The sequence below is a fragment of the Colletes latitarsis genome, chromosome 12, assembly GCF_051014445.1.
Source record: "Colletes latitarsis isolate SP2378_abdomen chromosome 12, iyColLati1, whole genome shotgun sequence".
Taxonomy (NCBI): Eukaryota; Metazoa; Arthropoda; class Insecta; order Hymenoptera; family Colletidae; genus Colletes; species Colletes latitarsis.
Genome location: NC_135145.1, coordinates 23,365,393 through 23,392,055, shown reverse-complemented (window position 1 = coordinate 23,392,055; position 26,663 = coordinate 23,365,393). Strand labels below are relative to the sequence as shown.

Below are 26,663 nucleotides of genomic sequence, written 5' to 3'. Positions count from 1 at the left end.
ACGCAATCGGCTCTCGGTCGCCATATTGTTGTGTCACGTGACGAGGGAGTAGCGAGGTGAATGCGCCGGGTCGAATTCGTGAGGAGGAGTCAAAAAATTTAGACAACGTCGACCAACAGAAAACCAATTACAAGATGGATGTAAGAAAAGTAACAGAATTGTTGCGTGTCACGATCGACCCAGCGCAACAGAAGCAAGCTGAAGAGCAACTGAATCAGGTCGGTCAACTGATCGAAAACGTGCACGAACGACCGACACTACGACAGAAACATGTGCCTCTCCACAAACTCTTTTCTTCGTTATTATTTGACCTTTCGTCATTTCTAACCGAATCTATAACATTGATTTTTGAAACTAGTTTCTGCACGTTTTTTAACACTAACAGTTTCTTTAGATCATTTTATTGTCTTCTTTCCTCGAATATGACCTTTAACCACATTCATGATCATTTTCATTGAATTTTTTTTTCATATTTATAGGTTCTTTAATACAACATTTATTGTAGTTAGCCTTATTTAAATTAATTTCTTAATGGTATAAACTCCTTCTACTATTACTAGTAAATGTTTGTCATAGGGAAAAACTGTACTCTTTTATTTGTGATATAGTTCCAGCTTGCATAACTTATTAAACCATTTATGTTAAGATTACTCCACATATTATGGTTAATTTATTTGTAATTTAATGTTATTTATGATTATTTCGATACTCCATTTAATATCAGTTTATCGTCCTAGCATTTTATACAATGAATACTTACGAGTAGTTATTGAAATATATATGTAATTATAATATTATTGGTTTTTTCATATTAAAAATTATATATGTGTATTTGTTGAAATTGATATATTTAAAAAATAATAATATTAATGATAATCACATTAAATATGAATGAGCACGAATGTTTATTATTATATCAGTTTTATAGAAATAATTTCATAACAATATATGCAATAATTAAAAAAAGGTTCTATTAGCTTTGTAACACAAAGGAAATATTTTCAGATACACAAAATTATTGGTTTTGCACCAACATTGCTCCAAGTAGTAATGACTGCAGAGGATATGCCTGTGCGACAAGCTGGTAATTAACTAAAATAATTACTATAGAACAGAAAACAAGAATTAAATAATGATAATTCAATATTAATGCAGGTGTTATATATTTAAAAAATTTAATTACAACAAATTGGGCTGACAGAGAAAGTGAGAATGGTCCAGTAGAGTTTAGTATCCATGAGCAGGATAGAGCAATGATTCGTGATGCAATTGTTGATGCTCTGGTGCATGCACCAGAACTCATCAGGCGAGTAGCAAAATTAATTACTACAATCTACATGATGTAATTAAAAATGATTACAATGAATATTTTCTCTTACTGATACAGAGTGCAATTGGCAGTGTGTGTCAATAATATTGTAAAACATGACTTTCCTGGAAGATGGACACAAATAGTGGACAAAATCACAATATATTTACAGAATTCGGATGCTTCCTGTTGGCCAGGTGTTCTTCTAGCACTTTATCAACTAGTTAAAAATTTTGAGTATGTTGATATTTCTGATTATATATTATTTGTATAAAAATGATCCATTAGTATTAGAAAGCAGAATACATAGTTACACAAGTTGCTACATCTTTTATAATCTTTCTAGGTATAAAAAAGCAGAGGAAAGAGGGCCACTGAATGAAGCAATGAATCTTTTACTTCCTATGATTTATCAGTTAATATTGCGACTTTTACCAGATTCTTCTGAACAATCAGTTTTATTGCAAAAACAGATATTGAAGATATTCTTTGCTCTTACTATGGTATTTTATTTATTATAATAATTATTATAATAATTTTACATTATTATTATTCTTAATAATTTCAGTATACACTTCCCTTGGATTTGATTTCAAAAGAAGTTTTTTCACAATGGATGGATATAGTACGGCAAGTAGCTGACAGACCTGTTCCGCCTGAAACGAATAATCCAGATTTGGATGACGATGAACGTGCAGAATTACCATGGTGGAAATGTAAGAAATGGGCTCTCCACATTCTTCATAGAATGTTTGAGAGATATGGCAGTCCTAAAAATGTAACCAAAGAGTATAAAGAGTTTTCTGAGTGGTACCTGAGAACCTTTAGTGGAGGTATACTCGAAGTTCTATTAAAAATTTTGGATCAATATCGAAGAAAAGTATACGTGTCACCTAGAGTGATTCAGCAATCAATTAATTACATCAATCAGGGGTAAGCGGCAAAGTTCTTTCTCAATTAAATGTAGTACCATATTTTCTGAAGATACAGTCTGAAAGTTTTCTGTTTCGATGTATAGAGTGAGTCACGCGTACTCGTGGAAGTTCTTAAAACCACATATGTTCGAAATAATTCGTGATGTACTTTTCCCAATCCTTTCGTATTCTGCTGCGGATGAGGAGCTTTGGAATAACAATCCATATGAATATATCAGAGTAAAATTCGGTAAGACAGTAATCAGAGTTTCCTTTACTTTATTTAAGAATAAAGTATAGTTTTAAGAAATCTTTTCTAGTGTTTCGTTTTTAAGCCTTTATTAAAGAAGGAAATTGATTACTTTTTAGATATATTTGAAGACTTTGTGTCTCCAGTAACTGCAGCACAAACATTATTGCATTCTGCTTGCAAAAAGCGTAAGGGTATGCTTCAAGAAACCATGCGATTCTGTATGGAAGTATTAACTAGTCCAAATGCAGACCCCAGACAAAAGGATGGTGCATTACATATGGTAAGTAGTTCTGTATAGTAGAGCTTTTTTTATAAATTCAATATTATCTAAAATCAAAAATGTTTTGTTAGGTTGGCAGTTTAGCGGACGTCTTATTAAAGAAGAAAGTATACAAGGAACAAATGGACAAGATGTTGTTACAATACGTCTTTCCTGAATTCAGTAGTCTTCATGGACACATGAGAGCAAGAGTAAGTGATTCTTTTATATCCATAAACATTTAATTTATCGAAAGTCTTAATTGCTCATGCAATTCATAGTTACTTCATGATTATTGTATTTCAGGCATGCTGGGTGCTGCACTATTTCTCTGAGATAAAATTTAAGCAGGAACAAATATTAATTGAGGCAGTTCGATTGACGATGAATGCTCTTCTGACGGACCAAGATTTACCGGTTAAAGTAGAGGCTGCCATTGCTTTACAGATGCTTCTTTCTGCTCAAGATAAAGCACAAAAATACGTAGAACCTTTAATCAAACCAATAACACTTGAATTATTAACTATTGTACGAGAAACTGAGAATGACGACTTAGCGACTGTTATTCAGAAAATTGTTTGTACATACTCGGATCAGCTTATGCCAATTGCAGTTGAAATGTGCCAACATCTTGTGAGTAGAATCTTTTTCAATTTTTCTTTTGTTATGTATGTTTGGAAGTTGGAAGAACTATGTATCTTTTCAGGCTGCAACTTTCAGTCAAGTGCTCGAAACAGATGAAGGCAGTGATGAAAAAGCTATAACTGCCATGGGTATATTAAATACTATAGAGACTTTATTAACTGCGATGGTAAAACAACCACAAATTATGGCACAATTGCAACCTACCGTGCTTCAGGTTGTCGCTCACATTTTTGGAGAAAGTGTTATGGGTAAGCTAAATGATAAAGATAGTAAAAGTATTAGATTTAAAATATCTTTGCTGGTGCAATACATTACATTATACCGAATATTGATTTAACAATTTATTTTATACCCTTTTACTTCAGAATTTTATGAAGAAGCTCTTTCGTTAGTTTATGATTTAACTGGACAGACGATTTCGGAAGATATGTGGAAAGTCTTAGAATGGATGTATCAGCTCTTTCAAAAAGACGGTTTTGAATATTTTACTGATATGATGCCTGCTCTTCATAATTACATCACAGTCGATACGTCGGCTTTTCTCTCTAATGAAAATCACGTATTGGCTATGTTCAATATGTGCAAAGCCGTATGTTATCAAACTTTGTTTTTATAAAAACAAAAGAGGATTTGCCTAATAAAACTGATTTTTAATTTTTATACATTAGGTACTAACTGGGGATGCTGGAGAAGATCCAGAATGTCACGCTGCCAAATTATTGGAGGTTATAATTTTGCAATGTAAAGGTCACATTGATCAGGTAGGATTTTTTTTTAAATGTTTATATTAATATATTCTTTGACTTTCAGTCTTTTACAAAATTCCGTCATCTGACTAGACAATAAATAAAATACATATTGAAAATCATTTTTTAGTGTATACCTTCGCTCGTGCAATTGGTACTGGAACGTTTGATGCGCGAAGTGAAGACATCAGAATTGAGAACAATGTGTTTGCAAGTAGTAATTGCAGCTCTTTATTATAATCCAGCACTTTGTCTCGAAACAATGGATAGACTACAAGGAAATTTTGGTCAATCAACAGAACCAATTGCGTCTCACTTTATTAAACAATGGATACACGACACAGACTGTTTTTTGGGGTAAGCATCTTACATTTTTAATAATTTTACTACGCATGTAATATAACTAAGGGTAGTTGATCGAAGATTTACAATGTAAACAATTTTTGCATTTGTCTAGGTTGCATGACAGGAAGTTATGTGTTCTTGGATTATGCACTCTAATTAGCATGGGACCAGCAAGACCGCCAGCAGTGAATGAATGTGCTCAACAAATCATACCATCTTTAATTCTACTTTTCGATGGTTTGAAAAGAGCCTATGCGGCTAAGGTATCTGATACCGACGATGAAGAAAACGAGGATGACGACAGCGATATCGACGAAGGTAATTATTTTCATTTATAATGTATCTCTTTTTCTTTATTTTATCTTTAGTAATCGTTAATTGAATTACATCAATACGTGTTAAATAATAAAAGTAAGCGTGTTATACTTGGACAGAGGTATTATCATCGGATGAGGATGAAGTCGACGATGCTAATGAAGAATATTTGGAAAAACTGCAAGAGAAGGTGACGAGGTCGTCTACGCAACACGGTTTTAATATATCTACTTCGCTTCAAGATGGTCATGGCGATCATACGTCAGATGATGACTACGATGGCTCAGAATACGATGCCAATGAAGAAACTCCACTTGAATGCTATGTCACACCTTTAGATTCGGAAGACACGAATCAAGACGAATACATTGTTTTCAAAGAAGTAATGCAAAGTAAGTAGCCAGTTTATACTTTCCTTTGTTGGTATAATATTTTATTAATATGTATAATATTTTTTTGTATATGTTTGTTTTTAGATATTGAAAGATCAGACACAGTTTGGTACAGAGCATTGACTGGTCATCTGACTTCAGAACAACAAAAAGCATTACAGGAAATTATTCTTCTGGCGGATCAGCGCAAAGCAGCTTTGGAAAGCAAAAGAATTGAACAGAGCGGGGGTGAGTCCGTTTAATTGTTCCAATACCAATACTTGAACCTAATATCGTAAATGTATCGTTATATTAAAGTAATGTTTGCTTAATTCTTTGTTTCAGGTTATGCTTTTCACTCGCAGACGGTACCTACATCGTTCAACTTCGGTGGTACGCCCCTGACCCGATAAAGACTCTTGATCGTTTATATTTTTAGCTTAAGTAAGTAAATAAATTGCGAAGCATCCAAGTCGCGTATCCTTAACGATACAGTAAAAATTCCCACTCCGTTAAAACCGAGTTACACGAGTCAAATCGAACATAAGAGCTCTTTTTTTGTTTGTTTCTTCACGTTTTTCTGGCTTTTCATGACTATAGCTCGGTACATACAACAATGGTAGCATCCTTTCGAGCGTTTGGAAATCCATTCCACGATGGAATCTGCGGAGAAGCACGCTTCTTCTCGTAACACACACTAGTAAAACGTAATTAATTCTCATAATAGAAAAGTATCATCTGAAGTAAATGAAAATAGTAACTTGTATTTTGTCACATAAAGATATTCTCCTCTCTTGATCACTGTGTATTTCGATTTCCAGATTCCAGAGAATAAGTCCTGATCTCGATTTCCAAATCGCCGTGCTTCTTCGCCGAGCTCTTAGCCAATCCATCGTCCAGCGCGATCGAATCTTTTTTTTTTTTTTACGAAAAAGGAAAAGATTATATGCGAGAATGAAAATGATGATACAAAAGCGAAGTAAAGCAAAGATGTTGTGTGTGTATACATGGTGTGTGAAAGAAACAAGAAAATAAAAAAGGAGAAAGTAGTTCGATCGCTCTTGAAGCGCTCGAAAAAGTGCCTTCAATATACGCTCGACGCGGATGGGACCTAAATTAAGGACAGCAAGTTGGATCGAGGCAAGGACGCTTCTCTAGTTTGTAAGTTTCGTAAACACTGTACTAAAGTATAATAAATTAATGCTAATTAAAAAGAAGATATGTTTAATTCAGGTCTTTCCAGCTTTGATTTCATTAATAGATATGACTTTCATATTAAATTATAAATAAATGATTTCCAAAATATTACTAAATTGATGTATTTTCCGAAATTGTCTACGTAGAATGACAATATCTGTTTGTACATTGTTTTAATTAAATCATATTTGTTACTATAAGACTAATAATTTGGTAAATCTATTTGTAAAATAACAATGTAATAACTAGTTATTTTTTTATTTGTGTATTTGGAATATTTATAAAACAATTGCCAGGAATTAAAGTAATTTGCAGAATTCATATCTATCTTACTAAAAGGAAATAAATCTCAGAAATACAACTAAATGTTTAATAATTTCTTTAAAACTATATTGCTTTAATACTTTATTTAAAATGAGTGAATAGAAATTATTAATCATGGGGGTTATGTTAAACGAAAATTAAAATACAAAATTTTTCCTTAACAGCCTTATATTCCACTTTCGATCGATACATAAATTAAATTACGTGGTTTCCGACGAAGAGCATAGCAGGATATATATCCATTCTAGGAAAATAATTCATATCCTGCAAAGTGATCCTCAGGGCGGAGATACATTTTTTTTTTTTTTTAAAGAGCTGTGACGATCGCAATTGCAGATGTGTTTGCAAATCTCATACACGCACACTTTTTTAATAAGATTGGTAACGAACGTAATTATAAATACTGTCAATAAAGTATAAAGTTAAACTTCGTTGGTCATAACTAGAAGTGATGTCCCAAGAGAGGCTGCAACAATTTTGATCACAATATTTATTTATGTCCAGGTGTGTTTGTTCCATTGTATAAATTACTATAAATTTAGATCGCAATCGCAGATACACACACGTGGGAATTCAGGACGATCGTAGCCAAAAATACGTCTATAATAAAATTGTAATAATATTTGTAATCACAGATGCTCTTTTAAGGAAACTTGTTAACAGCTGTTATTCGACAATAACTGCTACTTTAATTGTATTTACCAATGGATAGATCAAGTAAGAAACTTGCAAACGTAAATACAACATCGATTCTTTGCAGAGTACTGAGTGAAAGAGAAAACGAGAAAGAAAAGAAAAAAGTATCCCACAGCTCCGAGCGAACAGCGCATCGGTGGCATTTTTACCGATGGTTTGTTGACCAACGGTATGAAGCACTCGATCAAGAAGACGCAAAGAGGCCCGTCCACGAATAAACGTGATAGACAAGGGAAACGCGTTTAGAGCAGGATGTTCTACTCTCGGTCTCTTTCCTCGGTGTGTCCTCGAAGGAAACGAGCGCTGTATCACTTGAGACATCGTTCGAAGTAAAACGAGCCAACATAGCCGCCTCTCATTGCCTTTGCTACATTTTGCTCAAACGCTCTCCTATTATTTTGAAGGACCTCTGCAGCATCTTTATTCAGTGGATCTTCTGGATTTGGTTCCTAAATAAACAATACATTTTTGTAATATATTCCTTTTTGTATACGTACAAATAATATGTTACATTACATACAAGAAAAAGATACTGCAATCCATAGACAATAGAATTAATTGTGAGAACTGGTTTCCAATCTTCTCTTAAGATATTCAGACACACATTGCCATCCAAATCAATATTAGGGTGATAAACTTGTGTTTCACACTTTACTTTTGGTGGCTCATGTGGATAATTTGGTCCAACTTTAAAACTGAAGACAAATCTGCCACCCCTATAATATCCCTGAAAAATTAAAAAGCCAGATTTTTTTTATTGGACAAACAATGTTGTGCACAAGAAGTCTTACCTCATCTGGACAAATAATTAATTTAAAACTGAGGAGGTCATCTGGATCAGGAAACTCTGTCCCACATGTTTTTGGAAGATTGAGTTCATTTATGTCTATGCAAAACAAAAAGCATCACAGAAGTCTTTCTTCTTATCATATGATAATCATAGTTCTCTGTATGTAACATTTGTAAATACAAAAAGAAGTATGTAAAAACCATATTTTAAGATCAATTTTTCAATGTCATCCAAAGGTCAAAACTTTATTTCAACATAACAATGCTTCTATGTTAAATTTTATAAACTAGTTATAAGTAGATTTAATAATATTGCATTAACATTTTCTTATATGTAACTTTATTACATTTTATATTAGTATTTTTCAAAGGAAGTAATTTAATATACATTAAAAATTATATTGATAATGATATCTCAGTAGCAATATAATTTCAAAAAAAAGGAATACTGTTCCTTATATTATTAAAATTACACAGCCAAGTAATTTAATAACATAAAGAACAATATTCCTGTATATTCATACCATAATTGTGCTTGACAGGTTTTCTTATTTTAGAGAATATAACCAAACAAAATTTAATTAATATCGATACGTTGCTTATTGATTAATTTAATGTCAGTTTATAGTAAAATTGTTTGTTTTTTTAGTTCATTTATGTTTTTCACTATTTCTTTTTTCTTTTTTTTTTTTGGAAAGTTAGCAAAACAGCTATTTATGTCTTAATGCTAGCATTATCTCAATGAAATATTTAAATAAGATATCATTTCTTAAATATTGCGCTTATGTTTATGTACAATAAAACAGGTTAAGAAATTAAATATAAAATCTTATACGCATAAATGATATCGCGAAAAGTGGAAAAACATTAGTTGTACGAACAAGTGTTGCAAGATTTTAAAGATCAAAACTTTAAAAAATTTTAAAGAGACTCTTTTTTTAAACAACACATTTAAGTTCTTGTGCATTATAGAAAGTCAATAGTTAATGAAACCAAAAAGAAATTAGAAGAAATACAATGAAATGGCCATCGATAAAACCTTTTGTGATTCTTAGTTGTGCTGCGGATGCCTTCTTTTGGGTGCCAGGTTTCGGCGACTCGCCATCCTTATTCGCCTGTTTTAACGAGAATAATTTGATCATGATAAAGTGACAGTGCCCGGCGTGGAAGGCATAAAAAAGTCTCGTCTTCCTCGATCGGCCACGCGCGCGAACTACGATGCACGCAACAAAACTCTTTTTGACAATGGAAACAACTACCATAAATTTATGACTGATTTCACGTGGACGGAACTCAAGTCACTTCTGTTACTCTCACGGTATTAAGTTCTATTTTTCATGTTGCACAATTAAGTCAGTATTACATTCATATATATATAAACGTAATATTCTAACTTAAAATCAAACAAATAATCGTTTATTTTAGTTCTTTCAAATAAAGAAGACTTTATAGTGATCTAAGTAATAACGGAGCTATAATTGTGTTTTTTAATTAATTCGGCACTTTGAATAATATAATTAATCTTAAATATTATATAAAGCATACTATCATTAGTGAAAATCAGCCATTACTGTCGTATATATATATGCCTATATATATGTATATATATATATAGGAAATATATATATATATACATATACATATACATATACATATACATATACATATACATATACATATATATATATATATATATTAAGAAAGAATTAATTAAATGTAACAATCAAAAACGTAGGATAAGAAAATTTAAATTTACGTTACCATAAGTATTACAATTTTTTCATATATATTTCCAATCTTTTAAATATGATTGGAGAACACTTATAACGATTTAAGATTCCACCAATCGTAATTTCTGGCGTGTATTAGAGAAGTTTAGTTGAGAAATGAAAATATCTCTTCTGATATCGCCCGATATACGAACAATTGTTTGATGTTGCAAAGGAAAATATATAAACACTATAGATGGTTCAATGTTCGTTTCAAACTAGCGTGAGGTTTAAGACGTCAATGGTTTGCATTCATTGTGCATGTTGCTTGTAACGATTGTAAAGTAACAAAATAGTTTTCGTGGCTTGCATATTTGCTCGAGTTTGACAGTAAACGTAGACATGATGGCTGGAACACGGGCCGAGATTTTGGCTGACTTTCAGGTAATCTATTGGAGCTTCAATTATACATTTATTCCAAACACAAATAAAATTTTAGGTTATGATATATACGCATAGTGACATTGACAATAGTTGAAATCTATGAATATAATACGACATTTTCCGATTGTTTTATCTTTAATCTGTTAAAATTTCAATGATGTTTATGAACATATAATACCGTTCAAATAACAGTTTACAGTATTTAGTGGCGTACATTTTTAAACGTATCTTCGTGTGTACATTAGTTTCTTTGTCCCTTTGTATAATTGTGTTTATGAATCATGAACCTTTGTAAGACAGACTATAAAGTTACAGATATAAAAAATTGTGTTCAAGAATTTATTTTATTGTGATGTCATATAGTATGTTTCATATTTATGTACATATTTTCAGAACAGTTATTTAGAAGTATTGGATTGTTTTAGGCATGTACTGGAATTTATGATGTTGGAGATGCCATCAAATACTTACAAGATTCAAATTGGGATTTATTGGTAAGTTTGTATGTAAATTTATTTATATATTACAGGTAAAAAGAGTATAGAATTAAAAATTATTTCATTATACTTTACAGGCAGCAGTAAATCAAGCCATGCCTCGTGGTACACAACAACTACCTTCTGAAATGAGTCCAGATATAGAAATGATAGAAGAAATTGAAAGAATGCCTCATTCGTCTTCTTCATCATCACAAACTGTTCATGATTCAAAAAGTAATTCAAAAATGGATGTTGTAGAAAATTCAAAACCAGGAACAAGCAAACTTAAAAACTGTGCAAGAGAAAGAATACTCACATTCCGCATTAACTATCTTAGTAATGTTTATAAAATAAATTTGTCTGAGTTATCCTCTTTAAGTAAGTAACTGACCATCCTTTTTTGGCAATGTTTGTTATTGATAAAATGATTATTTTTTAAATGAGATGCATTACTTTTAGGAGATCTCAAACAACTTATATGGGAACGAACATCTGTCCCTCCTTGCCAACAACGTCTTTATGGGTGGACAAAAGTACCAGAATCACCTTCTACATCGTTACAAACGTTAGATTTGCCAAGAGAAAATACTTTATGTATGTCTTCTCTAACAGAAAATCTTGATATAACAACTGATAGGTAAGTAAATTTATGGAAAAATATTTTAATATATTATGTACAATTATATTATACTTATATTTTTAGTGCAAAATTAGCAGAACATATGACTCAAACATATACCTTAAATATCAAAGATGAAATACGCAAGGAAACATATAATTTAAAATTTCTTGGATCGTGTACAATCTTTGATGTAAAGTCAGGTATTTACTCATTAATAAATGTTCCTATTCGAAATCAGCAGTGGAAAGGTTGGCCAAGTTCAGTGAAAAATGATAGCACTATGCTAGCACAAAGTGGAATTTCTTACCCAGAACATGATCTTTCTGTTACTGAACTTCCTATGAAACAGGAGAAGAAGGTACCATCAATATTATTCAAGATGTATGTAACAGTTCAGTAATTTTTTTATTTACTTTTAGGATGTTATAGACCTAGTTGGGAGTGATAGTTCTGAGAATGAAGGAGATGATGTAGAAGAACCAGAATCGTTTAATGTTGATGATGATATTTTCATAGATATCAAGTCTACTAAAATTCAATGTCTTAGTAAGTAAATTCAAATCTTGATAAATTATTTATTTATTAGTTTATTAATTTTTATGATATGCAGAATATTTAATATTAAATAAATGCTATAAAGTGCATTTTTTTTTATAGTGCCAGAAAATGTGACTGATGAAACAATGGGTACATTGCTTTTTGCAGAAGAATTTGAAAATAGGTATGGACTGGGACATCCAGAATTTTTTACTGGAAAATTTAAGGATGCTGTTAAAGAATCGTGTTTAAAACCTGCAAAAGAGGTTTGTGACTAATATAATTAGAAATGATAATAGATAGTACGTGATGTGTAATGCTATAAATTTAAATCATTATAGAGGAAATTGTTGGCTGTATATTTACATCATGATAATAGTGTATTAGCAAATGTATTTTGCACGCAATTATTAGGCTCTGAAACAGTACTGCAAGTTCTATCTGCAAATTTCATTGTATGGGGTTGGGATATCACCTATGAGTCTAATAGGCAAAGGTATATTTCGCAAAAGAAGATGTTTCCGTTTATTGATACAATACTTTCTTGTACAATAAATTACTCTTAATTTACAGGTTTCTTTCGTCCGTGAAAGAAACATTAGGACCGGTTGCAGTATTAGCTATGAAAAATATAGACATTGATACTTTGCCTGTTCTTGTAATTATAATGAGAACTAGATCTAATACAGAAATATTTACGACAGTTCATGGCAATGTGGGAGTAAATGAACTACTAACCAACCTAATTCATGCTGTTGATGTATTCCAGGTAAAAGAAAATTAAAGTTAACGTTGTTTTATAAAATTAATGTATGATCTTGTGTTATATTTTATATGTTGGTTATCGTTTTGAAAAACAGTTACAAAGACGCGCTGACATTGGAGTTGAAGAAGAAAGACAAGCTAGAGAAAGAGTTAAGCAAGAGCAAGATAGAGCATATCAAGAAAGTTTAGCAGCAGACAGGTGAATTAGAAATAATAAATTACCTAATTGAATACAGTTATTTTTTAATAATAATTTAATACAACGCATTTGCATTATATGATGTTAGAGCAAAAGAAAAGGCAAAAGAACAAAAGAAAGTGGAAGAAGAACTAGAAAAACGAAAAAAGTTAGAGGCAGAAAATGAGAGGTTGGCTGAAGAAGCAAGAAAAGAAGCTCATAGACAAGCTGTAGAATCGAGTTTACCCCCGGAACCGCAACAAGGCGCTGGCGATGGTGTACTGAAAGTAAGAGTACGTCTTCCGGCTGGAAAATTTCTGGAACGTAGATTTCAATCCGATACGCCATTACAAACGCTCCTTAATTTTCTCATCGTGGAAGGTTATCCTACAGAAGAATATAAGGTCCTATGTAGTTGGCCTCGAAGGGATGTAAGTAGATGATGTAAGCATTTGAGTTCTTAATTATATAGATATTCCTTTATGGCATTTATTTCGTCAGATTAAATACAAGTGCAGAGAACTTTCATATTTTTGCTGTCAATTTGTAATAATAGATCCAAATAGTTGTCCAAAACGAAAATATATTCAAAGGTATTCCTATATGTATTTTAGTTAACATCCATGGATTCAAAACTCACTCTCATGGATCTGAAATTCTGTCCTCAAGAAACAGTAATTTTAGAAGAACGATAAGTAATTTTGTTGTAATTAAATTAAAATGTAGAAATTAAGCATCGCAATATTCTGAAAGTGTTATTTATTTAACAAGTTTCGAATAGTTGTCAGTTAATATGAGTTCTGTTTATTATGCAACTACATTTTCATGCTGTATTTTTTCGTACTATTAATTCGTACAACAAATGTAGTTTTATATTATAAAAAAAAAGTCCTTTCCATGCATGTACATTGTATATTTTAAATTCCTAAGAATAAATTACATTCTGAGAAACCTCAAACAAAAGCTGCCATTTGTTTATCGTTACCACGATTGCAATAAGTATTTCAAAATATATTGAAAAAGAACTTAATTTGTAAAAGATATAAATGGAACTCGTAATAAAAAAATATATTTTAAATAATAGCAAATCTTTCTAAAAATTTTTATTATAGATACAAAGATGCAGCAAAGACAATATCACGTTTTATGAGTTTAATTGCTTCGCTGAATTTATTCTCTAAATCCGTGTTTCCAATGTTCTTTGCTGCTTGACACAATTGTCTAAGAACTTCTTCTAAACGACGCATACATCGTATAATTGAACCTAGGATGAATAAAATACAATTAAGTTTACTATGAAAGAATGAAATATAAAGACATAATTAATAATCTGAGAATTAAAATCTGCAGTATACCTTCAAATACATCTGTCATTTTACAAATTTGTAAGAAAGTGGCACCTTTACTCCAAGCATATACAACATCCATTAAATATGGTTTAAAACTTTCCACGTATGAGTCTTCATCTAATTCTAAATTAGCTTCTGTAGATACTTTCGCTATTCTGCGGGCCAAATCTTGCATTTGTCTTAGAGGGCCACCTAATTCTTCGGTACTTTTAGGCATTTCATTCGATTTATCATCACAAACAAAACAACTAATTAATGCTATCATTTGCGGTACACTTAACGTATTAAATAATCCATTAAAAATCATTTCTGTCATTAACAATTCATCAGCTCCGTTAAGTTCGCAAGCCACTCGGCCTTTTAATTCTATAACATCTGACGGTGTGCAATAAGCCAATCTTCGTAATACTCGTTTTCTACATTTCAATTCATCCATTTGAAGTATCGATTTGGCTCGTTTCAATTCTAACTTGGCTTCTTTAAGCTGATTAGCTAAGTCATCTTTATGCAGAAATTGTTCATATAATGTATTTATATTGGGATCCTATACTCGATGTAAAATTAAACATTCATTGTCATTGTACGAGTATTAAAAATAAGTGAGAAGTAGCACGTAGGAACAAAAATATAGTTATCTTACCTTATGGAAAGGGTGAGCATATAATCTTTCTTCCAATACTTCGATTTTCTTAACAACATCTTTAAATGTTTCATCTTCTATTCGCATGTCTGTAATAGGATTCAGTAGCGGTGGTCCGTCTGGAAATCTTTTTTTTACTTCCTGTATTGTTTTTAATACACTTTTCCTGTTATCGGATGGTCTTAAATCTTTTGGGTAGTATAATCTAAGTGAACTTATTTGAGAAATTAGTGTGTGTAAAACAGGGACTACTTCCATGTCACCCTCTTCTCCTTCACGACAAGGTACTGGGCATCCTTTACTAGACTCTTTAGAAATATGGAGTAAAATGTCTATAATAATAGCAGTGTTTTCTTTTGTTGGATTTGTAGGATTCTTTTTTTTAAAATTTACAATAATACCCCAATCAAACATTTCATTCTCATTTTTCACCTATAATTATTATTAAAATATTAGAAAGTAATACTTTTACATGTAAGTAGTATATGTAAATACATACTTTTACTAGCCTTCCAGGTTGTAGGAATGGAAGTAAATATTCTGGTTTTGTCAAGAAAGATCGAAATTCAGTACAAAGACGATCGAGTTGTTCACGTATGTCATGGTAAGACGATATTTGATTATACTTATCAATATCCACTGCATTATATGCTGCTTGCAATTCCTTTACCTCTGTAATAATTTGTAAAAATAATAATGATCATTCTATACCAAATTGTAATATTTAATTGTTGAATAAACAATCTACTTACTGTTATATAAGTCAGGAATAGAGGCTTGATTTTGGAATTGATAAAAACTCCTTTCAAGCATGTACTCTGGATTAATTTCTTCGACTCTTAGAAGATTTAAAACCATATTGTAAGTCAAATGAAATGCTGAATTAATAGGGTCTGGTTTCCCTTGTACAATTGCTTTGCCAATTACCGGGCTAACTTGTTCATCTATCATTAATATTACTATTCCTTTTTCATCTAGACCTCTTCTACCTGCTCGACCAGACATTTGAATATATTCACCAGATGTAATCCAACGAAAATCTTTACCATCAAATTTTCGTGATGCTGTGAATAGAACTGTTCGCGCTGGCATATTTAATCCCATTGCAAAAGTTTCTGTCGCGAAGAGTGCTTTTATTAACCCTTCGCCAAACAATATCTCAACAGTTTCTTTCAGAATAGGTAAAAGTCCACCATGATGAATTCCTATTCCACGTCTTAAAAGTGGTAATACGTTTTCAACCTGCGGTAAGCGCCTGTCTTCTTCGTTAAGAACATCCATAGCATTATTAAAAACTTCATTTACTAATTTCTTTTCTTCTATTGTATTTAAATCTAATTTAGCCATTTGCATTGCATAAACCTCACAATCTTTTTTTGAAAAACTGAATATAATTACAGGTGCAAAGTTCCTTTCCATGATCATTTTTACCATTTTGAATATATTCGAATGTCCAGAATTTGAGGCGCGCAATCCTCCTTTACGACCTTTTGTATCTCCTTTAGCTGGATCGCCATGTTGCAACCAAGCCATTGCTCTGTTGAAATTTTCTTCTTTAAATTGTCCTGTTTCATCTACAACCTATGTGTTAATACAATCATAAGTTTTTTACTCTCTAATAAATTATTTTCTTTATTACGTTTTACTAACCAAGTGAATTCCATCCCCACCAACAGGAAATATATAATGTTGTAAAGGAGTTGGCCTATAGTCTGTATAAACAACATGACACGGTTGTTTATGTAAATGTGCTACCCACTCTACAAATTGTCGCGCATTCGGTATAGTAGCAGAAAGAAACACATAATGCACATTGTCTGGTAATAATATTAATGTTTCTTCCCATACAACACCTCTGCTTTTGTCACGCATATAATGAATTTCATCAAAGATTACCCAACCAACTTCACGCATTACCTGAACATTAAATACATTATTGAAATTACTACTAATGCAATAAGAAACATTTATCTAAACATATAGTTTAAAATTTAAAAAAAACCTCAGATCCTCTGTACAGCATATTTCTTAAAATTTCAGTAGTCATAATAAGAACACTAGCTGTTGGATTAATTGTAACATCTCCAGTTACTAAACCAACATCCTTGAATTCCTCAAAAAATTCTCTGTATTTTTGATTACTTAATGCTTTGATAGGAGTTGTATAAATTACTCTTTGCTTATCTCTTAATGAACATGCTACGGCATACCTGTAAAATTTACAATTAGCAATAAGTATATTTACAAATTTTATATCATTTTCTATTAAGATACATACTCTGCAACAACAGTTTTACCAGCCGATGTATGAGCAGAAACCAGAACAGATTGATTGTTTTCAATACATAATATTGCTTCCTTCTGAAAAGGATCTAGCACAAATTTATATTCCTTAGCCGGTTTGCTTTGTTTATTTTCCAATGGTACATATTGATAATCTGGTGGTACTGCAACTTCGTGTGTACACGATTCAATTGTCTCTATAGTATGTATTTTAATACGTGGTGCCAATTCTTCTACACTGCATACAAAGACATAATAATTTTAAAAAATGATAGTTAAATAATTACGAGTTACATTTATTATTGTAGGTTACTTTATATCTTCCAAGACAGGATCAAATCGTAATTTCTTAGAAATTATTTCACTAGCATCATTTTCCAAGTCTCGTTTTATCCCACTCTCTGGATCAGTTTTTCTATATATTAATCATTTTTTATTATTTACAGGCACACTTTATATTCATTTGTGAAGTTATGGAGACTACAGATGCTTACTTTTCGTTTAATATCTTGAAATCCTCCTGTCTTACTGGGGCTGGAATTACTTCTACTACATCATCTGTTTCTTCGAAAACGTCAAACAAGTCTTCAGAAAAATTAGCCATTGTAAGGACAGATTATATTTACAAATAATAACAAAACACCAAAAAATTCATACATATGAAGGTTAGTATTTATACCCTCTTCATTTTATATCGATTGTCGAACATATCGAAAAGTCTATCGACCATATCGAAACGTCTATCGAAAAGTCTATCGACCATATCGAAACGTCTATCGATTAGCATTCGACTCAAAAATTTTGATAAATAATTCCAAAGTTTCCATCAAATAATTTGTTTGTGTAAATTATAAATGTTATTATATAAACTAAATTGCACATTCAAAGAAGCACAAAGTCAGTAGTTAAGAGTAAAAATAAAATAAAATAAAATGCATACAAATTAAGTTAACGCGGTACAAATACACTTGAATTAAACATACCAGTTTAAAAGCAAAATATATTTGAAGAAATTAAAGACGACTACTTTGAAAATTACGATCAAATCTAATAATTTAACGACTAAAGTTATCGAATAAAACGTAACATAATAAAATTAATGATTTTCTTTTAGTTAAATATATGCACGAATAAGGTTATACTAATGATATCGATTGTTATAGGAAAATGTATCGATTGTAATTAATTATTGTGCTTTATACAGATAAGATAGTGGCTTGTTATTGTTGTACATAACTGCGATCGATGAGTATTGCACGATTTATAAACAATCGTACATAACGATTAACGCTTATATGATTCATATATTAGTGTATGTGAGCATAGTCTATTAGACTAATTCTATGAAACTGTTTAAGTTTATTTGGAACAGGTAGTAGTAATATCGCAAAATAATATTTATGGGATAATTATCGATACAAAGGACTTTTTCATCTAGATAATGGTTAACTGTGGAGGAGAGAGAGCCTTTGATGATCCAGTCAAGTTTCGGGACGACGAAACGGGACTTTCAGTTTCCTTAGGACCTCCGCGAGAACGACATCGTAAGCGTAACGGTTGCGTTGGTACGCGCGTGAAAGTTTTTGTCTCTCAAGCGTTCAGCCATTATCGTACATGCTGTCAATTTCCAGCAAGAAAAGGACGAAAGAGACATAGGTATTTAATCATAGACAAAGCAAACTATTTGAAATTTAGCACTAATCATAATATATATCGAATTGTTCCCTTACAAATGAATTCGATTCTTTCGTGTAAAAATATTCCTGAACATGCTTTTCCTTTTTAACTTTCTTCTGGTTTTTAAAATAGTAAATAACATTAAACTTTAGAAGCTCGCGTGATTATAAAGCATCATCTGCAATCGTGTGTAATCAGAAAATGCTAATTATCGAGTATCGAATGGATTTTGCTTTTAATTAAACTTAAAAAGAGCATGTAATATAATGTTTTCTTTTGCGTAAACAAATTACCTAGTACAGTAAAAATGATAAAATCTTATCGTTTATACGATTGTAATTATCGTTAAATATCTATGTGGATCGTTCAATTAAATTGTAGAATGAAGAGATCAATTATTAGAATTTATGTTTCGATCATATTTGTTTCGTCGAGCTAGCATTAATTCCTCGCGTTTATTCATTTATCCGATTGCTTTTTTGCAATTGCTCGATTTGCAATTTCATTTTTAATTTCAAATATTAAATCCTCAATTTCTTATTGTTAAACTTTGAATATGAAAATACGAAAGAGTCGATCAAAGTTCACAGTTTCGAAAATAATTTTATTAAGCAAGTATTAAATTTAATATATTTTTTGTAGAAGAAGAAAGTATAAACGAGACAAATATTTTGATTTTGAAAAGGAGGGAACCAAATGGTTGATAAAAGAAGAAGTTAAATAATATATTTATCGAGACTGCGCTGCGAGTACGTTGCGCGACCCTCTGTGGTGACGAGGGTTGCGAAACGAAGTGCGTCTCGATAGGATGGCCATATGTTAGAGTCGAAGGACGAGGATATAAGAACATGAGACGATCAATGGTCCACGAGTCATCGTGCCGCGGGTCGAAAAGTCAGGGTCTGTCCAGAGTCGATCTTTCTCAACCACTCTGTGCGTCCTCCGGAGGAATTCTGGTCGTTCACTTTCATGATCTGTTGATCTTCGCTCTTTCGTAGCTTAAATCGGTCATTTCGTCTCGCTGTCGCGCTCACCTGATCGAAAATTGTTACAATAACACCAAATTTATTCGGTTATTGTCCTTGCCAAAATATAGCGGCCAGTAATTAATGTTCTAGCAAGAAAGGTTTCGGTAATCGTCAATAATTCCGTTATTTTGAAACATTTTTATTGTTTAAAAATTGGAAAACAATGTTAATAGTTACTTTCATAGCTTCTGAAGAAATCTATACATTTCATTTAGTAATTATCTACGAAAAAACCTATTGTCTTCCCGAGTTTTACCTATTTTTAGACACTTTAGGGTAGTGTCTCGCCTTAAGAATTTAAAGCAATTACGTATGCTTATTAAAACAAGTAGTTGTTCAAGGTGTATATACTGATTGTGGAAGGGGAATGATGAAAGTAAACGGAGGCGCCATATAATTTAACTTTGCTCTGTTGATTGTTGTTTCAAAGTAACGGTGACTTCTTGGCGCGTTACTGTTCATTGTTTTAGCCAAAAACAATATATCTATTGCCACATTTCGTATTAATTGGTGGTGAACGTTAACCGATTCCATTTGCGTGTATTGTATTATTGTTCGATGACAAGTATACGTTAGTTAATGTCTTCGGATAATGACTCGCGCGTGTTGAAGCACTCATGTATGTATGTATGTTGAAGCACAGGCCAGCGAACTGATGTAATCCTCTACTGGCCGCTGATTACCGTATAGCAATTGTTATTTTTGTACTTTCTCCAGAGGAAAAGAAAAATCTATATTGCCCCATAGACATTTAGCCAGCTGCGTATAATTTACATACCTATTCGACTGAACGAACCATGAATTTGCATGTATGAAAGTTGTGTTTCGCCCGGGGCTATTTTACCTTTCTTTGCCTTCAAAAGAAAATCATAACATTCATACGGTATCGTATAAATCTCCGATTTACATATTGTCGACCTCAAAATTGATTTTGCGACCGTAATTTTACTAATGTTTTATCTCTATGATAGCCTCTGATGTTAAAATTTAGTAATCTAAGGATACAAGAAGAAAAAAAAGAAAAGAAAGAGGAGGAGGAGGAGGAAGGTCTATTAGATTAGAAATTTATTCATGACACTTTCGGTGCCGCGAAAGTAAACTCGAGAATCTGTTTTGGCAACTGTGACAGATGCGGGGACAAGTTCGTTTCCTTTGAACGTAGCGGGATCGAGTATTTATTTTCTTCTTGCCACAGGGCGGCTTGTTTTCACAGGACGGCCCTGAATGAGTGCCAGTGAAAGTTTGCGAGCAAAATATTTTTCGCGACTTCGTTTCGTGGTCCATTCGTACTATCTTCCTATAAGATAAATTTCTACGAGTTTTATACGCGCCTGTCTCTTCTTTTTAATTTTCTCGTGCGATCGAAGGCAAACGGTTCTTTGGTTTATTTCCTCGAACATAGATAAAACGGATAAACGCGTGAATGTTTAGCGTTCCGTGTATTCTATTTCAAAGTACTTAACATTTTCAGTCGAATAACAATGTATTTTAATAAAATGTATAGAAGTTTAGCCGATTCTAGTAAAGAAGCAGTTTACTCTTTTAATCAACGAATCATCCGATTTATTAAATTAATTTCTACTGATTCGACACGAAAACTCTTCAATTGTATAATGTGTTTTATATGTAACTATAGATGTATCTGCGCGATATCGAGCTTCTGACTCGAGTTGCATTCTTCTCCAAGCACAGGACTTTTGTAACGTCAATCGACATTCCAGGGTGTACCATATAATACGTGAACATCGAGGAGCGGGCTGTAGCGACGTGAAAGTGGTCGGCTGGAAGTGGCGGAATGCGGAGTGCTGGGCGCTACGGCGTGCACGCTGATCCATGGTACTAGTTAATTGGAGTACCACACTTACCTGTAACTCGTGAAGCAAACGAGCTACTTTGGCACATCGTACCATGCCCGACGACTCTCGCATCGGATGTCCGACTTTGCAACGTATTGCTAATTTTTTTTAGACCGTTCTGAACTATTTTCGATACAAGCGTATTCGATCTGCTACATTCCCTAATAGTAAAGATAGTATTTCTTAATTTTTTTATAGCTCAGAGTCAATTTTACAAAACTTAATTTTAATGTATTAGCATACTACACTTCTACGACCCTTATATCGCAATAGAAAATGTATAAAATAGGGTGTAGTTATAATTACAGTCAATCGTTTCATAAAGTTTCATGTTCTGTAATAAGTCGTACACTTGTGAAGGAACCAATTACAAATCGCGCGCTTAATTTTCATTCTATGGTGAGATAACATCGATGAGTCTTTTAAGAGCCATTATTACTGAAATATAACATTACCCTACATTCTTGTCAGTCTGTAAGGAATGTCCTGGATAACGTAATACCCGTTTCACGTTGTCCAATTTGTTACGTGAACATGACGAATGTGAAAGCGACCTTGAAACATGGATCATCCACCGCATCAATACTAAACGACTCGTCAGATAAATATCTGGTAAAACATTCCTACCCAATAAATCAGGCGATCGTAGTGTAGAAAATTTCGATGAAAAATTCTGATGGAGCGTTAGTTTGCCCAATGAGTTAAGATACGCAACGAATTATAATTACAAATCTTCACGAAACAAGCAAGGTACAGTGAAACTGAAAGGTGCGAGCATTAGAGTAACGAAACTACTGCTTCTAAATTCTTGTGAAATTCAAACGGGCAAAGATGATTAAATCTTATCTCCTACGATTTAAACATTTTTTTCTAACATGTTGATTCATTAATGCAACGTGTATGACATGCATATAAATTAACGCGTCTAGTCGTTTCAACAATGTGCTAAAATTAATCCAACCAAGTACTCCTCAAAAACGCTTGCTAATTTCTATGCAAGACGATTTTCGAGGAATGACGGCAGAGGATCAGAGCGTCTGTCTTGAATCTCGATTACGCCACTAAAAGTGTTAGTCTTGAATATGGAAGAAGGAACGGACGACAAGGCGAGAATACAATAATATCACTCGATTATTTGCGGTATCGCATACGGACGTTTTCGATTACGACACTTGTAATTTTGTGCGAAGACAAAGGTGGAGGAAAACGCGTTGGAGAGGAGTACGAAGACCAATAATAGCGTTTCGAGATGTCCAGGTTGATCGTTGATCACAAACTTAAAAATACGCGCATACGAATTGTTTAAGAGAAGACATGTTCTTTTACAACGCGGAAACGATTGATTTTTAGACCTATATTCGGTGTTAGTTTGTATTGCGAGTTCGCAAACATCCTGCATAAGATAGTCTACTATTATCCTTTCTTTCAGCACTACCGTTGTATCAAGAAGCCGAAAAGGGATGGTGAGATGTCGGTGAGAATCGAGGAACTTAAGAATGAAAGCGCGCGGCATTTAGTCCGCGGCTGAGCATTCTACAAGAGCATGCAGCGGTGGTTATTGGCCCTAGACGAACCTGCATCTAACCCATGCGGTAACACCGTCATCAACCACCAATCATCCAGGTTTTGTACTTTTCGTAAAATACGGTATTTCTGAACGCTCGTCATTAGAAATTTTATTCCAGTGCCGCAATCGCAACGGCCTTAGCAGTTTCACCTGGGAACCAGAACAGCCCCGACGATGATGGTGTAAAGTTAGCTTTACGTCTACCGAACGAGCGATACGCTTGCAATCCCGACAGTCTGTACGCCGTACCGAGAACAGACTTGCACGAAGCAGAATGGTAAAGGGTGTTACTTTGAGCAGTGTATTGGGCATCGACATAGTCTAACAGTGTACAAATTATACAGGATAGAGCCCGACTCGATAGACGCTGAAATTTCAAGATTCGTAGCCGGCTCGTCAACAACTACGACAACACGAAACAATCTAAGAAAATGCTGCCGAACTTCGACCAGTTCTGGTTATTCCAGCCATTCCCCGCCATTGTCCGCTGGTTCTTACTCTTGTTATGCATCGGCAGTCCCTGGTCAGGGCATTTTCCGGGCTGTGCCTATAACAATGAAAGACCAGTTCGGTGGAGGGCTTGCTGTAATTCACGAAAGCGAGGCGATTCCACGTCCTATTTGGCCGTCTGCGTTTCCTAGCCCGCGTGAACTTCATCAGAATGATGAAACCCCCGAATACGATGGTGAGCATCGACAGTAACAAATTTTCTTACGCTTGGCGAACGGTTCGAGATTAATAAGGCATGATTTTACGGTTTACGATAGCTTTGTACGCGTGCTGCGGATGCGGTTGCGCGTATGCATATTCGTACTGCGATTGGGATTATGAAAACTCTACAGGCACATCGGCGCGCGACGTCCTCCTTGAATTATCCCGAACACTGAACTCTGTGATAGAAGGCGAGACCGCTATGACGTCGGAGGAAATCCTACATAGCATCTCGCAGAAAGTTGCTCAAGGAATCGGTTTGAAAGGAGGGATCTACGAGTACGTTTATCATAACTCGTCATTCTTACCCGGCAAGACATCGTTTGTAAGCGACAAGAATTCGTCATTGTTGAGCTGTAACAATAGAATCTCGTCGACGAGAATCAATCCGGTAAATTCTAAGCTCTACAGTAACATACGGCATTTTTACGTACATAACCCGGCATGGTTCACCTGTTTGAACTCCTGTGAACATGCTCACGGATTTTTATCATCGTCGAAGGTTGACGAACGCATCGGGACAACGAACAACGAGCCAGAAAAGAAAGGAAGTCCATCAGCTGTGTTTTTGGTAGATGATCATTGCCAAGAAACGACTCTCGGATCAGCATCGCAAAGAAATAGAAACATTTCCGGTTCGCGCATTTGCAAATGTTTGAGCCGTTTAACTCATAACGTTAAAGAACCGCAAAACGCATACACGACCTGTTGCGTTGGCGTTGATGCGAAAAAAACTATCGTAACGAACGGTGAAACAAAGCAAAATCGAAATAGACTCGTTCACAGCGAACCGGAATACGTGACGGTGAGTCCATGAAATATACATACAAGGTAGATTATTGTTCTTTCGTTAGATTTGTTTCTTATTCTTTGTGAGCGATATAGTATATCCAAATAAAAGTTAGAGTCTTCACAATGTCAATGTAACCAACCCATTAAGACCGATGTTTCAGCAGCTGGAGTGCAGTGACGGTGGTTCATCCAGCGAAGGCATAATCGTTTCGTCCGGTAAAAGTAACTGGGACCATCATATACGAGGGTTCGCCGGAGACTTAGACTTCACATTGGACGTTTCTCGTGCTGAACGATTGGGCCGAGCGATCGCGAAAGCGAAACGGAAGCGACAATGGTGTAGAGTTCTAACTGCCTTCTTCGGACTAGTCTTCTTTGTTTTAAGTGTCGTCATTGTCTCGTTGTCCGTGACAAGAGGTCGTAAAGTATTTGGAAGCATGTGAAACAATCGATTCGTGGCTAAATATGCTAACGAGTTAGTGAAGTGATACAATGGAGATAGTCGCCTATGACCCTGAGTAATCAATACTTTTTGTCCCGAGTATAATTTAATCATTCAGTCAGAACGGTCTCACGACGACTATTGTAAAAAACACTGACTGATATACTCTCGCTTTATGTATTTCTCAGTACCTTATACAGTTAAGTGAAATTAGCAGGATTCAAATCCTGTTAACAATATATGGCTGTGACCATGTTCTTATGTACGAATACTAATATACAATATATGCCCTAATAAAGCCATGTCAAATATTGAATCTATGAAAATTATATGATTCAAAATTTGAATAAATAAAGGAGAGAAACATTTACCCCTTATATTACTTTATAATGAACCACGTTTATAATATTGCATATTTCCGGTTTGGCAGTAACCGACGAAAAAAGGTAAAAATAGGGATTAATGAAGAAATGCATCTAAAGAGTGGAATACTTTACTGATGCAATTTTTGACGAGAATTTGCAGAATATTTTTTCGTTAGAGACGCAAATTATTACGAGTTACCAAGTATGTAATTAATTATCTGCGCATGCGTACAGAAACTATAAAACAGTACCTAACAGTGACATGGATGACGTTAAGTAGAATTTGATAAACTGTCGAAATTACAGTGACAAACGATAAATTCAAAACTTTTTCGTCATAACTGTATTAATTTAGCTGTAATTCTCTTTCACCTAAAAGATTACGGATTAGTACAAACTTAAAAATCAAATCCAAGCTACTTGTTCGTGATTGAAATTTAGAGGTTATATCTCCATTTGTTATTTGATATAATTCTTGTGACTTAAGGTAAGGCTCAAGTATGGTTAGTTAATTAATAAATAAATAATAATTTACCATGCACCATTTTAGGGTTTCTAATAAATTATCCTAAGATGGTATGTGTTCCATGCATAGCAATACCTATACTACTTATTATAATGAGATTCCTGATACAGCCAATATTGTTGAAATTATGGCAATTTAAAGGTAAACAAAAGGAGGTAGCCTCAGACGAACAAGTTCCACAATTAGTAAAAGAATGCACAAACGGAGTATGTACATTATCTTGGAAAAAGGGCCAAGATGTTAAAAAAGAAAATTAAATACGGTTTACATAAATTTAATTTAATATTATTTATAGTTGCCAATATAACATTACTCTTATTTTATATATGTATTGTAAATGTTCTTTGAAAATATAATGAAATTAATATTGTGTATAATTACAAACATACATTCCAACTAGATAGTTGTTATTAGTTTGTTTTTGTATGTAAAATAGTTGATGAATAAAATTTAAATATGAAGCAAGTTACATGAAACATTGATGCTTTTATAAATTATTACTGTTTAGGGTTAATATGTAAAGTAAATAA

The 26,663-nt window shown here is 33.3% G+C and overlaps 5 protein-coding genes across 15 annotated transcripts; 3 read left to right on the top strand and 2 right to left on the bottom strand.

Annotated features, from left to right (window-relative positions):
- Nucleotides 1-25: 25 nt before the first annotated feature.
- Nucleotides 26-6,672, top strand: Msk (importin-7 msk). Of its 5 annotated transcripts, XR_013080834.1 has the most exons (20): nt 26-218; nt 1,006-1,084; nt 1,156-1,306; nt 1,388-1,546; nt 1,656-1,812; nt 1,878-2,242; nt 2,328-2,473; nt 2,593-2,756; nt 2,828-2,947; nt 3,042-3,368; nt 3,442-3,628; nt 3,746-3,969; nt 4,049-4,141; nt 4,257-4,483; nt 4,584-4,789; nt 4,906-5,178; nt 5,263-5,406; nt 5,503-5,601; nt 5,758-5,864; nt 5,979-6,672. XR_013080834.1 is itself a non-coding variant. In XM_076779514.1 (19 exons), exons 1-18 carry the CDS (start codon nt 135-137, stop codon nt 5,568-5,570), a joined length of 3,174 nt encoding a protein of 1,057 aa, XP_076635629.1. In that variant the 5' UTR covers nt 26-134; the 3' UTR covers nt 5,571-5,601; nt 5,758-6,672. The 5 variants fall into 5 exon arrangements, 3 of the variants coding, with proteins under 3 accessions (XP_076635629.1, XP_076635630.1, XP_076635628.1); XR_013080833.1 differs by having other exon boundaries at nt 5,503-5,864; XM_076779514.1 differs by having other exon boundaries at nt 5,758-6,672.
- A 156-nt stretch (nt 6,673-6,828) lies between these two features.
- Nucleotides 6,829-9,471, bottom strand: Ubce2m (NEDD8-conjugating enzyme UbcE2M). Its single transcript, XM_076779517.1, has 4 exons — nt 9,203-9,471; nt 8,166-8,260; nt 7,895-8,101; nt 6,829-7,823 (listed from the first exon to the last, which is right to left on the bottom strand). Exons 1-4 carry the CDS (start codon nt 9,423-9,425, stop codon nt 7,683-7,685), a joined length of 666 nt encoding a protein of 221 aa, XP_076635632.1. The 5' UTR covers nt 9,426-9,471; the 3' UTR covers nt 6,829-7,682.
- A 570-nt stretch (nt 9,472-10,041) lies between these two features.
- On the top strand, nt 10,042-15,299 carry Casp (Fas associated factor casp). 2 transcript variants are annotated; one of them, XM_076779646.1, is made up of 12 exons: nt 10,042-10,316; nt 10,742-10,810; nt 10,891-11,173; nt 11,255-11,432; nt 11,499-11,775; nt 11,837-11,963; nt 12,075-12,220; nt 12,296-12,450; nt 12,528-12,723; nt 12,815-12,918; nt 13,007-13,341; nt 13,512-15,299. In XM_076779646.1, the coding sequence occupies exons 1-11, from the start codon at nt 10,275-10,277 to the stop codon at nt 13,338-13,340; spliced, it is 1,911 nt and encodes a 636-aa protein (XP_076635761.1). In that variant the 5' UTR covers nt 10,042-10,274; the 3' UTR covers nt 13,341; nt 13,512-15,299. The 2 variants fall into 2 exon arrangements, with proteins under 2 accessions (XP_076635761.1, XP_076635760.1); XM_076779645.1 differs by having other exon boundaries at nt 10,043-10,316; nt 13,007-13,328.
- Nucleotides 13,976-17,872, bottom strand: Mtr4 (exosome RNA helicase Mtr4). The gene is made up of 10 exons (XM_076779644.1): nt 17,664-17,872; nt 17,483-17,584; nt 17,165-17,407; nt 16,889-17,096; nt 16,537-16,803; nt 15,639-16,467; nt 15,386-15,558; nt 14,887-15,318; nt 14,253-14,790; nt 13,976-14,161 (listed from the first exon to the last, which is right to left on the bottom strand). The coding sequence occupies exons 1-10, from the start codon at nt 17,771-17,773 to the stop codon at nt 14,004-14,006; spliced, it is 3,060 nt and encodes a 1,019-aa protein (XP_076635759.1). The 5' UTR covers nt 17,774-17,872; the 3' UTR covers nt 13,976-14,003.
- A 424-nt stretch (nt 17,873-18,296) lies between these two features.
- LOC143349139 (uncharacterized) lies at nt 18,297-25,647 on the top strand. Of its 6 annotated transcripts, XM_076780136.1 has the most exons (8): nt 18,299-18,825; nt 21,596-21,710; nt 23,160-23,353; nt 23,416-23,574; nt 23,642-23,982; nt 24,065-24,399; nt 24,511-24,813; nt 24,962-25,647. In XM_076780136.1, exons 3-8 carry the CDS (start codon nt 23,274-23,276, stop codon nt 25,241-25,243), a joined length of 1,500 nt encoding a protein of 499 aa, XP_076636251.1. In that variant the 5' UTR covers nt 18,299-18,825; nt 21,596-21,710; nt 23,160-23,273; the 3' UTR covers nt 25,244-25,647. The 6 variants fall into 6 exon arrangements, with proteins under 6 accessions (XP_076636253.1, XP_076636251.1, XP_076636250.1 ...); XM_076780138.1 differs by having other exon boundaries at nt 18,297-18,825; nt 24,065-24,813; nt 24,949-25,127; XM_076780135.1 differs by having other exon boundaries at nt 24,140-24,813.
- The last annotated feature ends 1,016 nt before the right edge of the window (nt 25,648-26,663 follow it).

Coding starts and splice junctions, on each gene's coding strand:
- Msk (XM_076779514.1), top strand. CDS start 135: ATGGATGTAAGAAAAGTAACAGAATTGTTGCGTGTCACGATCGACCCA. Junction 219..1,005: donor CTGAAGAGCAACTGAATCAG/GTCGGTCAACTG, acceptor AAATATTTTCAG/ATACACAAAATTATTGGTTT. Junction 1,547..1,655: donor CAACTAGTTAAAAATTTTGA/GTATGTTGATAT, acceptor TAATCTTTCTAG/GTATAAAAAAGCAGAGGAAA.
- Ubce2m (XM_076779517.1), bottom strand. CDS start 9,425: ATGGTAGTTGTTTCCATTGTCAAAAAGAGTTTTGTTGCGTGCATCGTA. Junction 8,102..8,165: donor TAATTATTTGTCCAGATGAG/GTAAGACTTCTT, acceptor TTAATTTTTCAG/GGATATTATAGGGGTGGCAG. Junction 7,824..7,894: donor GATTGCAGTATCTTTTTCTT/GTATGTAATGTA, acceptor TTGTTTATTTAG/GAACCAAATCCAGAAGATCC.
- Casp (XM_076779645.1), top strand. CDS start 10,275: ATGATGGCTGGAACACGGGCCGAGATTTTGGCTGACTTTCAG. Junction 10,811..10,890: donor ATTCAAATTGGGATTTATTG/GTAAGTTTGTAT, acceptor TATACTTTACAG/GCAGCAGTAAATCAAGCCAT. Junction 12,724..12,814: donor ATGCTGTTGATGTATTCCAG/GTAAAAGAAAAT, acceptor TTTGAAAAACAG/TTACAAAGACGCGCTGACAT.
- Mtr4 (XM_076779644.1), bottom strand. CDS start 17,773: ATGGCTAATTTTTCTGAAGACTTGTTTGACGTTTTCGAAGAAACAGAT. Junction 17,408..17,482: donor CCTGTCTTGGAAGATATAAA/GTAACCTACAAT, acceptor CTTTGTATGCAG/TGTAGAAGAATTGGCACCAC. Junction 16,468..16,536: donor GTGGGGATGGAATTCACTTG/GTTAGTAAAACG, acceptor ATTAACACATAG/GTTGTAGATGAAACAGGACA.
- LOC143349139 (XM_076780133.1), top strand. CDS start 23,274: ATGCAGCGGTGGTTATTGGCCCTAGACGAACCTGCATCTAACCCATGC. Junction 23,575..23,641: donor GACTTGCACGAAGCAGAATG/GTAAAGGGTGTT, acceptor CAAATTATACAG/GATAGAGCCCGACTCGATAG. Junction 24,814..24,961: donor GCGAACCGGAATACGTGACG/GTGAGTCCATGA, acceptor CCGATGTTTCAG/CAGCTGGAGTGCAGTGACGG.